Raw genomic sequence first — 18,263 nt, forward strand, 5'->3', positions numbered from 1 at the left:
TTTTGAACTTTTTTCAGCATTTCAAAGTGGATTACATGTAGGAACTGGTATCTTGGGCAGAGTTATAGTTTCTTTCTTTGTTGGAGATTTGCCTAGCAGTGACGTTGTCTTGGTTATATCCCTTCTCCAAGCATTACTGTATGGTGGTGAGGGTTCGAGAAGTTGCGTCTTTTGCCGGAGCGGTGTTGAAGAGAACATGAGCAGCCTCCTTCCTTACGAGGAAGCAGCTTTGGTACATCCCTCTTGTGTGGACTGGCCTGCCTGGATGCAGAGGAAGGTGAAATTACTACTTACCTGATAATTTCCTTTCCTCTCTGAGAGGCAGGCCAATCCACAATCCTGCCCTGAGCTGCCTGTACAGGACTGTACTGATTTTTTTTATTTGTCCTTTCTCTGGGACATTATTGGAGGTAGAATTCGTAGGCCTTTGCAGATCTTCGGGTCGTCTGAGGGCCTTGTAAGTGTTTGCCTTCTTTGTCTGTTACGGCTTCTGCATTTCCTTCTCGTCTGAGCCCAGTGCTTTGCTCGCTGGAAGAAAAAATAGTAATGAATGAGTGGGGGAGGAAGTGTTTTTAACTCCGGACTTACAGTTCTAGTGTTAATTAGTTGCCACAGTCGGCTTTTGCGGAATACTGGCACACTGACGTCAGTACAGGGCTATATGAGGGTGACATCAGCGAGTCAGTTGGTTTCTGTCTCCATCTGCTGGTAGGCGTGCATAACCCACTTATGTGGGTTATGCACAATCTTCAAGAAAAGACTCAAGACTTGGCTGTTCAATCAAGCATTCCCGGACTCCAATTTGATTTAACTCCTCAACATCAACACACATCGCCACCTACACCATTGTTTTATACCTCTAACTATCGTTAGCCATTATTAATTAGTAACCTGTCCTTTCTTTTCCTTCTTCGCCAAGTTCTAGTCTACCCTGTTACATGTAACTGCCTTTTCCGCACCATAGTTCAAGTTTAAGTTTATTCCGCACTCCTGTTTTATGTGAACCAGCATGATGTGACTGCTGTCTCGAATGCCGGTATATAAAAAACCTAAATAAATAAATAAAATAAATAAATGTGGACAGGCTTGCCTGTTCTAGAGGAAAGTAAACCTTCCTGGGTTTTTGAATACTGGATGTCTGACTTCTGTATGGGAGTAGTGGGGTGGATATACAGGATGCTGCAAAGTTGGGGAAACTGGGTGTCTGAGTTACAGGTCTTGTTCTACCAGAGCCCACTGTAACCCATTTATTCCTGGGTTTCTGAATCCTCTGGGGGAGCTGGGAGAAGCAATCTGGATGTACAATCTATTTTGCCCTCTACTGTTGATGATTGCATCGAGTTAGGTATTGGTCTGCCTCACTCTAGCCTGCAAGCCTTGCAGACGCTCTAAACATCCATGGCCCATTTAGTTATAAGAAGCTTTCCTTGGGATCATGCAACTCTACTGCTGCGTGAATTACTTCAGTTGCTGCTGTAGCAGTAGATAAAATTTAAAATTTTAACCCTTGTTTTTAGATCGCTGAAGATAAATGGTCCATGATTATTATTTTAACTTGTTATTATAATGTTTAGTTTGGCAGATCCACTATAAGCAGATTATAAATGTTATTAAGTAAATAAAAAGATAAGCCCAGAGGAACCAGACCTACAGGAATCCTAAAGGAGGGACCTGTGTGATCTCCAAAGTTCCTGTATTGCATCAGCTTTATTTCTGTATCCTATGCAGTATGGTAGAGAGAACCCATTGATTTTCTTAACTTCTCTGAATATTTATTTATTTATTTATTTATTTAAACGGTTTTATATACTGACAACCATTTGCACATCGTGTCGGTTTACATGTAACTTAAAACAGGGTATATATAGGCATTGCCTTTACAAGGAACAAAGAACAGGTAAACACAGTGGTAAAGCAAAAAACTAGATAACTTGGAGGAGGGGTTCAAAAGGGAGCAACATGAGTTGGGAAGGGGTAGGAGCAAAATTGAACGGGTAGGGTTATGTACAAGGGTTATGTACAAGGGTTATGTACAAGGATTCCAAAATACATATGTTGATGTTTTATGTGCTTGTTCGAGGGAAAGAAGTCAGGAACAGGGGGGTTGGTAGAATGTAATGGCTAGAGGTGGGTTATAGGGGGGGAGGGGTTAGCTATCGAGGGTGAAGGGGGGTAGGCTTGAAGGAAGAGCCATGTTTTGAGTTTCTTTTTGAAAGTGTGTGTGGAGGTTTCAGTGTGTAGGTCACTAGGCATGGAGTTCCAGAAGGATGGTGTTATGCTTCCGGGATGTGAACCCTTGGTTCAGCGAAGAATGAATGTTCAATCGCTGATTGGCGAGGCCTAGACCAGGACTCTTACGGAGATCTGGATGCAGGTGCCTCCAGCAGGTTGTGGACTCAAAGGTGGATGTCCTCAGCAGGTCGTGGAAAGTAAAGCTGAGCTGGCGCCTCCAGCAGGTCGTGGACTCAAAGGTGGATGTCCTCAGCAGGTCGTGGAAAGTAAAGCTGAGCTGACGCCTCCAGCAGGTCGTGGACTCAAAGGTGGATGTCCTCAGCAGGTCGTGGAAAGTAAAGCTGAGCTGGCGCCTCCAGCAGGTCGTGGACTCAAAGGTGGATGTCCTCAGCAGGTCGTGGAAAGTAAAGCTGAGCTGGCGCCTCCAGCAGGTCGTGGACTCAGAGGTGAAACAGTTCAGATAAAGGGAGTTGAAGGAAAACTCCACAGTCAGTCCAATGGTCGAAAGCCACAGGATACCTCACAGCCGGTCCAGAGGTCAGAAGCCAGAGAGTACGTCACAGCCGGTCCAGAGGTCAGAAGCCAAAGAATTCGCCAAAGCCGGTCCAGGGGTCAGAAGCCAGAGAATTCGCCAAAGCCGGTCCAGGAGTCAGAAGCCAGAGAATTTGCCAAAGCCGGTCCAGGAGTCAGAAGCCACGAAACAAGTACAGGAACCACAAACAGGAACAAGCCAGGAGCCCAGAGGAAGTCAAGGCAAGGTCTGAGGTGCAGGCCTTGCCTTTAAATAGTTCCCTACCAGCAACACACCCGGGGAGAGCCAATCCGGGCACAGAAGGACTTCCACAGTGAATCCTGAGTTGCAATGTAAGCCCCTGAAGGGGGCGGAGCCAGCAACCCGGAAAAGAAGAGAGAACGCCGCGGCCATGATGTGCTGCGGACCGCGGCCCCGAACCAAGTCCCAGCACTCCTTCAAGAAGAACGCGGCGGTCTGCCGCGCCAGTAAGGGGCTGTTTCCGGTCGGGGCTTGCCGCGATCGCGGCTCATAACAGATGGGCTAGCAAGAGAAAGGGCTCTGTTAGTGGTGGAGATGAGTCTTGTTGATTGTATAGAAGGGGCACATAGAGTTCCAAGAAGGGAGGTACGGGTTGGTCTTGAGGAGGTCCGAGGGAGGAATGGAGGGGTTAACCAGTTGTAATGTTCGTTGGTGATGCTTTTGTGAATGAGGGTGAGAGTTTTGTGTATTATGCGTGATTGTATGGGAAGCCAGTGGAGATCAATGCGGGTGGGAGTGATGTGGTCTTTCTTACTGACATTTGAGAGGATGCGTGCAGTGGCGTTTTGGAGAAGTTGCAAAGGTTTGATGTGAATAGCAGGGAGGCCAAGGAGGAGAGCGTTGCAGTAATCTATTTTCGAAAACATGATAGCCTGGAGTGCAGTACGGAAATCAGAGAAGTAAAGTAGGGGTTTGAGTTTTTTGAGGGTTTGCAGTTTGGAGAAGCAGCTGCTGAGGATAGATTTGATGTAGGGTTTGAAGGTGAGTTGGTTATCAAGTATGACACCTAGGTTTCGTGCTTTGGATGGGAAAGGGGTAGAGGAGAGGGTAGAGGGAATAGGTATCGAGGCGTGTTTGGAGGAGTTCAGTTTTATGGGGGTTGAGGGATAAGTGCATGTCAGTGAGGAGCTGGTTGATAGAGGCAAGAATGGTGTCCCAGTTCTGGAGGGCGGTGAGAATAGAATTTGAGAAAGGGATGAGGATTTGCACATCATCTGCATAGATGAAGTGCGTAACACCAAGTTTAGAGAGAAGGTTGGTGAGGGGGAGCATGTAGATGTTAAATAGGGTTGAGGAAAGAGAAGAACCTTGGGGAACACCACAGTCGAGATTTATGGGAGAGGATTCAATGTTGTCAGTGAGGACTGTATAACTACGGTTTTGGAGGTATGATTTAATCCATGATAGTGCAGTGCCAGAGATTCCAATGCTGGTGAGAGTATTGAGGAGGATGTTATGATCGACGGTATCAAAGGCGGCGGAAATATCAAGCATGGCAATGAGGTAGGAGTTGCCAGCGTCCATTCCTTTGATAAGGGTGTCAGTTAGTGAGAGGAGAAGGGTTTCTGTACTGCGGAGTTTTCGGAAACCATATTGTGTTGGTGAGAGAATGTTGAATTGTTCAAGGTGTTCAGAAAGGCGGGAGTTTACTAGTTTCTCTAGGATTTTGGAGAGGAAGGGGAGATTGGAGATGGGACGGAGGTTAGATAGGTTGGTGGGATCAAGACAGGGTTTTTTTAGAATAGGCTTGACGACAGCTCGTTTTAGAGAGTTGGGGACCAGACCTTGTTCAAGGGAGCGGTTCACAATTTTGGAGCGTGAAGTGGCTATAGGTTTAGGAATGGAGAGTAGGAGTTTGGTGGGAATAGTTTCGGAGGGATGGGATGACGGTCTCATCTTTTTTAGGATGTTCTCTATTTCCAGAGATGATGAGGGTTCAAAAGATGAAAGGGGGGGGGGTGTAAGTTGGGGGGAGTTATTGTTGGTAATTGGGGCGAATTTGGCAGTGATGTTGGACACTTTATTCTTGAAGAACAGAGCAATTTCATTACAGCGCAATTGTGTAGGTGGTTCCTGAGGTAGTGTCAAATTGGGTTTGGTGAGTTTTGAGATCAGGTTAAATAGGGCCTTAGGGTTAAATTGTAGGTGGTGAATTTTTTTGGCACAGAATTCTTTTTTTGTTTTTTGGATAGCATTCCTATATGCATGCATAAGTTGGTAGTAGCTGGTTTTAGTAGCGGGAGAGGGGTGTTTTCGCCATCGTCTTTCAGCTGCTCTGAGGTGCACTGTTTGGATTTTGAGTTCATGGGTAAACCAGGGTTTTCTATTTGAATTGGTTGCTGTGACAGTTTTTTGGGTGTTTGGACATAAGTTGTTTGCAATATTCAGAGTAATCTCTGCCCAGGAAGAGACAGCACTGTCAGCTGATTTTAAGTCGAGGCGATCAGGAATGTTGGAGCAAGCTGTGGTGAGAGCGTCTAAGGGGCAGGTCTTACGGAATTGGAAGGATTTAGGTTGGGAGAGAGTGGACGGAGGAGGAAGTTGCAGTGCAAGGGTAGTTTTTATGATGGAATGGTCGGACCAGGGGACAGGGAGGCAGGAGGGGGAGTGGATGGTATTAATGAGTGAATTAGTAAAGATAAGGTCAAGGGTATGTCCAGCCTTGTGGGTTGGGGTATGAATGATTTGTGTGAAACCCATCGCATCTAGGGATGATATGAATACTTCGCATGGGGGGGATTGTGGTATGGAGTCAACATAAAGATTGAAGTCGCCAAGGAGAATAGTAGGAATGTCGGGAGAGAGTGAGTCAGTAAGAAATTCGATAAGAGGAGAGGGGTCTTTTTCTAGCAGACCCGGAGGGGTATAAATCAAGCAGATTTGTAGAGAGTTTGATTTGAAGAGGCCTACTTCGTATTGGACAGGGATGTTCCAGGTTTGTAGGGTGAGTTTGAATTCCTTTTTGGCTATAAGGAGTAGTCCTCCTCCTCTTTTCTTTTTGCGGGGGATGGAGAATATATCATAGGTTTCCAGGGGAAATTGGTTGATGAGTGGAGTGTCAGAGGATTTAAACCAGGCTTCAGTCACAGCACAGATTTCTGGTTTGGAGTCTGTTAATATATCCTGGAGAAGGTGTGTTTTTTGTTGCAGGGATTGTGCGTTAAAGAGAAGAAGTGAGATGAGGGATAGGGTGAGGAGTTGCGTGGAGGGAGATATGGGAATGGTGGTCAGGCGTCTTTTTTGAGTGGTGGATGGGCTGGAGGGGGGGAATGATAGTTTTGAGGGGTATCTGTTTTGGTAATTGGAGGGACAGTGGCAGGAATGCGGAGGCATTGTTGAAAAAAAAGGGGTGGCAGAGGTTTACACTGGGAAAAGTAACAAGAGGCAGACAAAACAGAAAAAATTATACAGGGTGTTCAAACAATTCTCAGTAAGGGGACGCACAAAGGGGCAGGCCCCTTTGTCGCGCTCCTTCGGCACGCGACGCCTGGCGCATGGCGCCGGGAAGCGAGCAGGCTTTTAAAGTAGTCGAGTCGCGTCCTCCTGATGTCACAGGAGCGACTGATGGCCCTTTCTGATGGCAGCGGTGGTGAAGAAGATGCCGGCGTAGGTTGAGGAGGCAAGGTCCGGAAGGTAAGCGGGACCTTACCTTTATATTGCTATAAAGACATCTTAGATAAGTTTTCATAGGCATCACATAAAGCTTTCTGCTAAGTCACAGAATTCTTTAATATCAGAGATCCCATGTGTTGATTATTTGATCCTTCTGAACGTCTTATCTCAGGTTATTGGTAGCTTTCCATGCCATTGTCACTTACACATGATTAATTCCTTCTTTTTATATCCAGCAGACAATGAGGTCATACAGAAAGAGAAGAGGGAGGAGAATAGAGAAGAACACCCTATAGTATTAGCACTTACACCAAGACAATCAGGAAATGTCTGTGAGAATCTTGCCCAGAGGACTGAAGGGGGAGACATTAGCCAAAGACAGCAGGAATCAGAGAAGAAGGAGCAAGACTCTGCAGGAGACTCACCGGATGGAGTCACTGCTTGTGAGAGAAGTGACAGGGAGTTCACAGACATCCCTGAGCACCAGAGACATCTGAGAAGAGAGAATCCCTTCCAAAGTAATAACAGTGATCAAATAACTTCTGACTTCCAGCAGAAAGAGGAGGAAGGGAAGAAATCCTTTCACTGTGACACCTGTGGGAAAAACTTTAATAGAAAGTGTCATTTTGTGTTGCACCAGAGAAATCACCCAGGAGCAAGACCTTTTCCATGTAAACAGAAGTTAACTCTGAAATTACACCAGAGAATCCACACTGAAGGGAGCACTTTCACTTGTATCGAATGCAAGAAAACCTTTTCTTGCAGGGAATCCTTAGTAATACACCAAAGAACGCACACAGGTAAGAGACCCTCTCATTGCCCTCAAGATGGAGAATCTTACAGTTCTGAGTTCTCTTCATTACATCACCAGAAAATGGAGACCGAAGCGAGAACATTTTTATGTTCTGAAAGTGGAAAAAACATTCAAATGCAAGACCTAATAATAAACCAAGAAATACAGAGAGAAGAATTATTCATTAGTACTGATGGTGACAGAAACTTCAATCAGAAAGGAAACTTCACAAGACAACGAAAATTCCAACCAGGAGAGAGGGCATTTTCAAGTAATGAATGCAATAAAAGTTTATGTGAGGGGGGAAGTCATTTTAAGAGGCAGAAAAAAACTTACTGGTGAAAGACCATTGTCTTGCATTCAGTCTGAAAAAAGCTTCTGTGGTAAGGCAGTTGACTCAGAACAGAAGAAAATCCCCAAAGTAGAAAGTCAATTTATATGCACAGAGTGTGGTAAAAGCTTCAGCCAGAAGTGCAAACTCATAATCCACCAGCGAATCCACACCGGAGAAAAAACATTTAAATGTATTGAATATGGTAAAAGCTTCAGTCAGAAGACATCTCTCATATTGCATCAGAGAATTCATACAGGAGAAAAACCTTTTAAATGTACTGAATGTGGTGAAAGCTTTAGTCGAAAGACATTTCTCATGCAGCATCAAAGAGTCAATACAGGAGAGAAACCATTTAAGTGTACTGAATGTGGTAAAGGCTTCAGTGAACAAACATCTCTTACAGTGCAACACAGAATACATACTGGAGAGAAACCATTTAAATGTACTGAATGTGGTAAAAGCTTTTGTCAGAAGCGATCTCTCATGCAGCATCAGATAATCCATACTGGAGAAAAAACCATTTAAATGTACTGAATGTGGTAAAGGCTTCAGTGCCCAAACATCTCTTACATTGCATCAGGGAATCCATACTGGAGAAAAAACATTTAAATGTACTGAATGTGGTAAAAGCTTTTGTCATAAGCGATCTCTCATGCAGCATCAGAGAATCCATACTGGAGAAAAACCATTTAAATGTACTGAATGTGGTAAAAGCTTTTGTCAGAAGCGATCTCTCATGCAGCATCAGATAATCCATACTGGAGAAAAACCATTTAAATGTACTGAATGTGGTAAAGGCTTCAGTGCCCGAACATCTCTTACATTGCATCAGGGAATCCATACTGGAGAAAAAACATTTAAATGTACTGAATGTGGTAAAAGCTTTTGTCATAAGCGATCTCTCATGCAGCATCAGAGAATCCATACTGGAGAAAAACCATTTAAATGTACTGAATGTGGTAAAAGCTTTTGTCAGAAGCGATCTCTCATGCAGCATCAGAGAATCCATACTGGAGAAAAACCATTTAAATGTACTAAATGTGGTAAAGGCTTCAGTAACCAAACATCTCTTATAGTGCATCACAGAATCCATACTGGAGAGCGACCATTTAAATGTTCCGAATGTGGTAAAAGCTTTTATCAGAAGTCATACCTCATTCAGCATCAGAGAATCCATACTGGAGAAAAACCATTTAAATGTACTGAATGTGGTAAAAGCTTTTGTCAGAAGCGATCTCTCATGCAGCATCAGAAAATTCATACTGGAGAAAAACCATTTAAATGTACTGAATGTGGTAAAAGCTTTTGTCAGAAGCGATCTCTCATGCAGCATCAGAAAATTCATACTGGAGAAAAACCATTTAAATGTTCCGAATGTGGTAAAAGCTTTTATCAGAAGTCATATGTCATTCAGCATCAGAAAATTCATACTGGAGAAAAACCATTTAAATGTACTGAATGTGGTAAAAGATTCACTCAGCGGGCACATTTCATTGTGCATCAGAGAACACATACTGGAGAAAAACCATTTAAATGTGCTGAATGTGGTAAAGACTTGAGTTCCAAGACATGTCTTACATTGCATCAGAGAATCCATACTGGAGAAAAACCATTTAAATGTACTGAATGTGGTAAAGGCTTGAGTTCTAAGGCATCTCTTATATTGCATCAGAGAATCCATACTGGAGAAAAACCATTTAAATGTACTGAATGTGGTAAAGGCTTCAGTGACCAAACATCTCTTATAGTGCATCAGAGAATCCATACTGGAGAGAAACCATTTAAATGTTCTGAATGTGGTAAAAGCTTTTATCAGAAGTCATACCTCATTCAGCATCAGAGAATCCATACTGGAGAAAAACCATTTAAATGTACTGAATGTAGTAAAAGCTTTAGACGGGAGACAATTCTCATACAGCATCAGAAAATTCATACTGGAGAAAAACCATTTAATTGTACGGAATGTGGTAAAGATTCACTCTGGAGGTGCCTTTCATTTTGCATCAGAGAACTCATACTGGGGAAAAACCATTTAAATGTACTGAGTGTTGTAAAAGCTTTTATCGGAAGCGATCTCTCTTGCAGCATCAGAAAATTCATACTGGAGAGAAACCATTTAAATGTTCCGAATGTGGTAAAAGATTCACTCGGCGGGCACATTTCATTGTGCATCAGAGAACACATACTGGAGAAAACCCATTTAAATGTGCTGAATGTGGTAAAGGCTTGAGTTCCAAGGCATCTCTTATATTGCATCAGAGAATCCATACTGGAGAAAAACCATTTAAATGTACTGAATGTGGTAAAGGCTTGAGTTCTAAGGCATCTCTTATATTGCATCAGAGAATCCATACTGGAGAAAAACCATTTAAATGTACTGTATGTGGTAAAAGATTCACTCGGTGGGCACATTTCATTGTGCATCAGAGAACACATACTGGAGAAAAACCATTTAAATGTGCTGAATGTGGTAAGGGCTTGAGTTCCAAGGCATCTCTTACATTGCATCAGAGAATCCATACTGGAGAAAAACCATTTAAATGTACTGAATGTGGTAAAAGTTTTTGTCAGAAGCGATCTCTCATGCAGCATCAGATAATCCATACTGGAGAAAAACCATTTAAATGTACGGAATGTGGTAAAAGCTTTTGTCAGAAGCGATCTCTCATGCAGCATCAGATAATCCATACTGGAGAAAAACCATTTAAATGTACTGAATGTGGTAAAAGTTTTTGTCAGAAGCGATCTCTCATGCAGCATCAGAAAATTCATACTGGAGAAAAACCATTTAATTGTACGGAATGTGGTAAAGGATTCACTCGGGAGGTGCCTTTCATTTTTGCATCAGAAAACACATACTGGGGAAAAGCCATTTAAATGTACTGACTGTTGTAAAAGCTTTTATCAGAAGCGATCTCTCTTGTAGAATCAGATAATCCATACTGGAGAGAAACCATTTAAATGTACTGAATGTGGTAAAAGCTTTTATCAGAAAATTCATACTGGAGAAAAACCATTTAAATCTACTAAATGTGGTAAAAGATTCACTCGGCGGGCACATTACATTGTGCATCAGAGAACACATACTGGAGAAAAACCATTTAAATGTGCTGAATGTGGTAAAGGCTTTAGTTGGAAGCCATCTCTCGTGCGGCATCAGAGAATCCATACTGGAGAGAAACGATTTAAATGTACTGACTGTGGTAAAGGCTTCAGTGACCAAACATCTCTTATATTGCATCACAGAACGCATACTGGAGAGAAACAATTTAAATGTACTGAATGTGGTAAAAGCTTTAGTTGGAAGCTCTCTCACATGCGGCATCAGAGAATCCATACTGGAGAGAAACCATTTAAATGTACTGAGTGTGGTAAAAGCTTTTATCGGAAGCAATCTCTCATGCTGCATCAGAGAATCCATACTGGATAGAAACATATTAAATGCTCTGAATGTGGTAAAAGCTTTAGTCGAAAGACATTTCTCATGTAGCATCAGAGAGTCCATACAGGAGAAAAACATTTTAAATGTACTGAATGTGGTAAAAGCTTTAGTCAGAAGACATCACTCATGCAGCATCAGAAAATCAAGTTAATGTACTATGTCTGGTAAAAACTTCAGTAGAAAGGAAGACCTTGCAAGCCACCATAAAAGTTGCACAGGAGTCAAATTCAGTTAACATGCTTTCATATAGTTTTGGAATAGAACACTTGCCTAATAAAGATATTAAAATGCTGGATGCAAGAACATTAAAACTTCTCCATTTCCATCAAATAAGCTATAAGAATCAGGGAGGTTGATATTCAGATGTCAGAAAACTGGATAATTAGGACTTATCCATCCATCTTACTGCTACTGAATATCCAGTTATGTTCAATGGCTGAGTAAGTTATGGGTGGGCAGTGGGTGGATCGGTCAATGAATAAGTTGTTCAGCTAAGTAGCGATTTTGGCAACATGGGGGTTTTGCATGATTTGTAGTTTATTTTTTTTGAGATGCGGCGACCAAAATTGTACACAGTATTCAAGGTGCGGTCTCACCATGGAGCAATACAGAGGCATTATGACATTTTCCGTTTTATTCACCATTCCCTTTCTAATAATTCCCAACATTCTGTTTGCTTTTTTGACTGCCGCAGCACACTGAACCGACAATTTCAATGTGTTATCCACTATGACACCTAGATCTCTTTCTTGGGTTGTAGCACCTAATACGGAACCCAACATTATGTAATTATAGCATGGGTTATTTTTCCCTATATGCATCACCTTGCACTTATCCACATTAAATTTCATCTGCCATTTGGATGCCCAATTTTCCAGTCTGACAAGGTCCTTCTGCAATTTATCACAATCCGCTTGTGATTTAACTACTCTGAACAATTTTGTGTCATCTGCAAATTTGATTATCTCACTCGTCATATTTCTTTCCAGATCATTTATAAATATATTGAACAGTAAGGGTCCCAATACAGATCCCTGAGGCACTCCACTGTCCACTCCCTTCCACTGAGAAAATTGCCCATTTAATCCTACTCTCTGTTTCCTGTCTTTTAGCCAGTTTGCAATCCACGAAAGGACATCGCCACCTATCCCATGACTTTTTACTTTTCCTAGAAGCCTCTCATGAAGAACTTTGTCAAACGCCTTCTGAAAATCCAAGTATACTATATCTACCGGTTCACCTTTATCCACATGTTTATTAACTTCTTCAAAAAAGTGAAGCAGATTTGTGAGGCAGATTTGTGAGGCAAGACTTGCCCTGGGTAAAGCCATGCTGAGTTTGTTCCATTAAACCATGTCTTTCTATATGTTCTGTGATTTTGATGTTTAGAACACTTTCCACTATTTTTCCTGGCACTGAAGTCAGGCTAACCGGTCTGTAGTTTCCCGGATCACCCCTGGAGCCCTTTTTACATATTGGGGTTACATTTGCTATCCTCCAGTCTTCAGGTACAATGGATGATTTTAATGATAAGTTACAAATTTTTACTAATAGGTCTGAAATTTCATTTTTTTCGTTCCTTCAGAACTCTGGGGTGTATTCCATCCGGTCCAGGTGATTTACTACTCTTCAGTTTGTCAATCAGGCCTACCACATCTTCTAGGTTCACCGTGATTTGATTCAGTCCATCTGAATCATTACCCATGAAAACTTTCTCCATTACGGGTATCTCCCCAACATCCTCTTCAGTAAACACCGAAGCAAAGAAATCATTTAATCTTTCCGCGATGGCTTTATCTTCTCTAAGTGCCCCTTTAACCCCTTGATCATCTAACGGTCCAACTGACTCCCTCACAGGTTTTCTACTTCGGATATATTTTAAAAAGTTTTTACTGTGAGTTTTTGCCTCTACAGCCAACTTCTTTTCAAATTCTCTCTTAGCCTGTCTTATCAATGTCTTACATTTAACTTGCCAACGCTTATGCATTATCCTATTTTCTTCTGTTGGATCCTTCTTCCAATTTTTGAATGAAGATCTTTTGGCTAAAATAGCTTCTTTCACCTCCCCTTTTAACCATGCCGGTAATCGTTTTGCCTTCTTTCCACCTTTCTTAATGTGTGGAATACATCTGGACTGTGCTTCTAGAATGATATTTTTTAACAATGACCACGCCTCTTGGACATTTTTTACTTTTGTAGCTGCTCCTTTCGGTTTTTTTCTAACAATTTTTCTCATTTTCTCAAACTTTCCCTTTTGGCTTCCAAATAAATTGGGCGTGGCACAGCTCGTGGGTCCACAGGATGGGACAGACGCGCGAGGTGGGAGGACACTCGTGTCCTGTGATGGCCCACATTCTGAATTGGAGTCATAAAGTTCATATCATGAGAGAATATAGGAAACATCCTGTCCTGGAGTACTTGGGCAGTAGAATACTTCTTTTCAAGGATTTCTCGGCCGCGGTAACTGTACAACGTAAAGCGCTGGCCCTGGCGTGTACAGAGCTACATAAATGTGGAATCACTTTTGCGCTGCTCTATCCGGCGCGGCTGCGCATACAGCACACAAATCGGACACTGTTCCTGACTACCAAGGAGGAAGCGTCTCACTTCCTAACCACTCTGCCACCAGAGGGCCTTGCGTGAGCATCTGGCTTCTCCGGTCTGGAGATACTGAGAATGCGGAATACTACAGACAAGACGTACTTCAGCCCTGCCGTGTTTAGTAGGCTCATGCTCACTATTAATCCTGTTACATGCTACGTGCCGCCTGGGTTCCCTTTACTGACTTTTGAAACTCCTTCTGTGTTGAGGGAAAGTTCCTAAGTCTCTCCATTTGCGCAGAGAGAAGGAGGTGATGGAACCACAAAAGGCCTGAACTCTGTCCCGGCTCTCGTTTGTTTGGAACGGGCCTCTATTATCGGCGGAGGGGTTCTCAGTTCATCCCTTGTTTTCCAGTTGTCTATCAAGATTAATTGGTTAAATTTCGTTGTCACTGTTCACTTTTCTGTGTTTTTGATCTGCTGTGGGGGGGAGGGGGTCTGAGGGGGCTGCCGGTACTCTCCAAGGGGGAGCGCTAGTGGCCTGTGCCTCTTGGAGTTCATGGGTATGAATGGCTATTTGCAGAGATGTATGTATGGTTGCGGGGGATGGGTGGAGAAGGGAGAGGGTGGGAGAGGAGGGGGGAGTATATTATGTAAAGCGTTGCACCATACGTATGCTGAGATTTTCATGCCGGATGTGCTACTACTGTTTTTCATCCTGGCGGCTTAGGCTGGGGAGCCGCAGGACTTCAAGTTCCAGATTCTGCCTGCATTTTACCCTGGGGAGGGGGCTCCCGGCCTGGTTGATACCAATGGCTACTATAAAATGTACTTCTTTGAACGTGGATGGTGCACATTCTCCTATTAAAAGGCAAAAGTTGCTAACGGCCTTTAAGAGACTTGGCTCCCAGCGGGTGTCCCTTCAGGGGACTCACCTGCCGAGCACAGAACATGCCAAGCTGCGCAGGGAGTGGGTGGGTCTGTGCTTTTCTTCCTCTTATTCCTCACGGAAACGAGGTGTAGCTATTTTGCTTCCCAAACAATGACCCTTTCAGGAGGACAGAGTGGGGCAGGATGATGAAGGCAGGGGGAGAGCTCTGTGTAACATACATGCGCCGAATGTATACTCTCAGGACTTTTTTGCTAAACTGGTGGGGATCTTGGCCGGGCTTACTCACCACGACCTGCTGCTTGGGGGCGACTTTAATTTTGTACCAAATAAGCAGGAGGATTGTAACCCCCCCAAAGTAATAGACCGTCAAGGTCACTGCCAGGGAGCAAACTTTCTGTGTCAAGAACTGGGCTTGATGGATATTTGGAGGGCCCTTCACCCGGGGGAGAGGGATTTACACTTTGTTTTTACACCCTCACAATACCTGCTCTCGGTTAGATTATTTCCTGATTTCCGAGTCCTTCTGCCCCCGAGTGACCATAGCCTCTATCGGCGCGATAGCGCTTTCCGGTAAGCATAGGGATTGGGCCTCACGTGAAACCCCCCTTTTCATGGCGCATGCCCCCGGGTCTCATGCTGGATAGGGGTTTTCATCAATACTTTAAAGAGCAGCGGGAGGAATAGATACCCAATAACTCAGAAGCGGACGTCTCCCCTGCTGTGCTTTGGGACGCAGGGAAGGCAGTTAGGAGGGCGCTATTACGGCTTATGTTGTGACCCAAAACAAAAAGCCTAACCAGGAGATTTTGGCCCTCACTGCTGACCTTAAACGAGCCCAATTACGGCACATGCAAGCCTTGTCGGCCGCCACTAAACAGATAGTTTATGGCATTAAAGAAAGGCTAAATACTCTGCTGCCCCAGCAAGCTGCCTACAAATCAGCTCTACACACCTATAGAACATCCATACAAAAAGCAAAAAGAGACTACCACGCGCAAAAAGTCCCTAAGTTCTAATACAATGCTAAAGCCCTCTTCACTTTAGTCTCTGAACTCACAAAACAGCCCCCCCCCCCCATCCCCGATAACGAAGCCAATAGCAAATGCAAGGAATTAGCCCTCTTCTTTCAGGACAAAATCACTAAGCTGCTCCTTAGATTCCAGTCTTCTTCTCCGCACCCCCCACTTCACCAATTCTTACCCCCCTACCATTCCTGAATACCTCCTGGAATCCTTCAAAACCACCACCCCTTCTGAAATCAAATCCATCCTTAAGAAAATGAAACCCTCCTCTCATCCCTCTGACACCATCCCCACAAAATCCTTACTATCCATTCCTAACATAATTTCACCCCCTCTAGCTAATATCATTAATTACTCGCTCACTCAAGGACACGTTCCAGACGCACTGAAACAAGCCACCCTCAAACCCATTCTTAAGAAACCTAATCTTGACCCCCATGAACCTAGCTAATTTCAGGCCAATCTCTAACCTCCCTTTTGTAGCAAAACTCATGGAAAGGGTGGTGAACCTCCAACTCACAGATCGCCTGGAAAAAAACAACCTGCTATTCCCGCCCTAATTCGGCTTTCGGAAATTTTTCAACACCAAAACGCTACTTATCTCTCTCAGAGACACCCTCCTCTTAGGATTAGACAAGGGCCAATCTTTCATCCTGGCTCTTCTTGACATCTCATCAGCATTTGACACCATCAGCCATAACTTCTTACTAGATAGACTCTCAGAAATTGGCATCAAGGGAACATCCCTGAACTGCTTTAAATCTTACCTCCACAATCGAAGCTACAAGGTTAATATTGGCAGCAAAGAATCCAACCCCATAAACCCCAAGGCTCTTCCCTCTCCCCCACTCTATTTAATATCTACCTCCTGCCCCTCTGCAAACTCCTCTCAGATTTAGGCTTTACTCATTACATATACGCAGACGATGTCCAAATCGTCATCTCCGTAACAGAATCACTCCCCAAAGCCCTTAAAATCTGGGATAAATGCCTTTCCTCAAATAATCACCTCCTCACCAGCCTCAACCTCGCCCTCTTCATCTCTCCAGACCATCACAACGGTGCCCACCCTGACTCTCCAGTAGCCAAGGTCCAATATGTCAGAGACCTAGGAGTCACATTAGACAATCACCTAAACCTAAAAAAATGTATAAATGCTCCCACGAAAGAATGTTTCCACAAACTACACATTCTAACAAAACTAAGACCACTTCTCCATCCCTATGACTTTTGCTCAGTCCTCCAGGACTTACTTTTTACCAAAACTGATTATTGCAATACCCTCCTCCTAGGCCTCCCCGCAACCTCTATCAAGCCGCTCCAAATGCTCCAAAACGCGGCGGCCAGAATCCTCATCAACTCCCACAGAAGAGATCACATTACCCCCATACTCAAGGACCTCCACTGGCTCCCTATACGCTTTAGAATCCTTCACAAGTCCCTTTCTATCATTCATAAAACCCTGCACAACCCAGACATCCATTGGCTGAATAACTCCCTGCAATACCACACATCGAATAGACCCATGAGATCGGCATACAAAGGTACCCTCTGCATCCCTACTCCCAAACTCATCCATCACATAGCCACGAGAGAACGGGCCATTTCCATCGCTGGACCGACCATCTGGAACTCAATGCCCCCTCACCTGTGCCAAGAACACAGTGCCCAAGCCTTTAAAAAAAACCTTAAAACCTGGCTCTTCTCACAAGCCTTTACCTAATCCCACAGCCCCTAGTGCTTAGCCGCTGCCACCAAGCATAAGTTACGGCTCTATGATACATATCGTACATACTGTAAATTATTGTTATATATTGCTATATTTCGTATACAATTGTAATCTCCCTTGTACCATTTCTGCCTGGTACCTGACTGCGCTACTCTAGCCTTCTCTCCTAGTTGAGCTCCCTTACGTTATATGTAATCTCGCATTTCCTGAGTTAATGGTTTCCCCGGTTCTATGTAAACCGATGTGATATCTCCTTGAATGTCGGTATAGAAAAGTTTTAAATAAACAAATAAATAAAAAATAAGGATTGATCATTTGTATGGTAGATGAAATTTAATGTGGATAAGTGCAAGGTGATGCATATAGGGAAAAATAACCCATGGTATAGTTACACAATGTTATGTTCCAGATTAGGAGTTACCACACAGGGAAAAAACTGGGCATTATAGTGAATAGTACATTGAAATTGTCAACTCAGTATGCTGTGACAGTCAAAAGCATACAATGCAAAAAGCAAACAATGTTAGGAATTATTAAGAAGGGAATGGTGAGTAAATTGGAAAATGTCATAATGCTCCATGGTGAGACCACACCTTGAATCTGTGTGCAATTCCAGTCTCAATAAAGATATAGTTGTATCGGACTACTGAGAAGGGCGACTAAAATAATAAGGGAATGGACTAGCGGCTCCCCTATGAGGAAAGGTTAAAGAGATTAGGGCTCTTTAAGTTGGAGAAGAGACAGCTATGGTCTATAAAATCATTAAAGGCCTTGAAGGAGTAAATCTGAATTGGTTATTTACACTTTCAGATAATAGGACTAGAAGTTAGCAAGTAGCACATTTAAAACAAATCAGAGAAAATTATTTTTCACTCAATGAACATTTAAGCTCTGAAATTTATTACCAGAGGATGTGGTTAAAGCAGTTAGTTTAGCTGGGTTTAAAAAAGATTTGGATAAGTTCCTGGAGAAGTCAATAAACCACTCTTAATCATGCTTATTACTGGCATTAGTAGCATGGGATCTATTTAATGTTTGGGTATTGGTAATCTTGATTGGCCACTGTTGGAAACAGGATGTTGGGCTTGATGGACCTTCTGTCTAACCCAGTTTG

General features: G+C 43.3%; 1 protein-coding gene and 1 pseudogene across 3 annotated transcripts in view; both read left to right on the forward strand.

Annotated features, from left to right (window-relative positions):
- The window catches only part of LOC115083546 (zinc finger protein 585A-like), a 100,488-nt gene extending 92,812 nt beyond the window's left edge, over window positions 1–7,676 (forward strand). For 2 of the 3 annotated variants that reach the window (XM_029587433.1, XM_029587435.1), the window contains one exon: window positions 6,634–7,676. In XM_029587433.1, the coding sequence (XP_029443293.1) occupies window positions 6,634–7,532 (899 nt within the window). In that variant the 3' untranslated portion in view covers window positions 7,533–7,676. The remainder of the gene's footprint in view (window positions 1–6,633) is intronic. The other variant, XM_029587434.1, reaches the window with a different exon arrangement.
- A 26-nt stretch (window positions 7,677–7,702) lies between these two features.
- LOC115083547 lies at window positions 7,703–11,572 on the forward strand (annotated as a pseudogene).
- The last annotated feature ends 6,691 nt before the right edge of the window (window positions 11,573–18,263 follow it).

Source organism: Rhinatrema bivittatum, chromosome 2, assembly GCF_901001135.1.
Source record: "Rhinatrema bivittatum chromosome 2, aRhiBiv1.1, whole genome shotgun sequence".
Lineage (NCBI taxonomy): Eukaryota > Metazoa > Chordata > Amphibia > Gymnophiona > Rhinatrematidae > Rhinatrema > Rhinatrema bivittatum.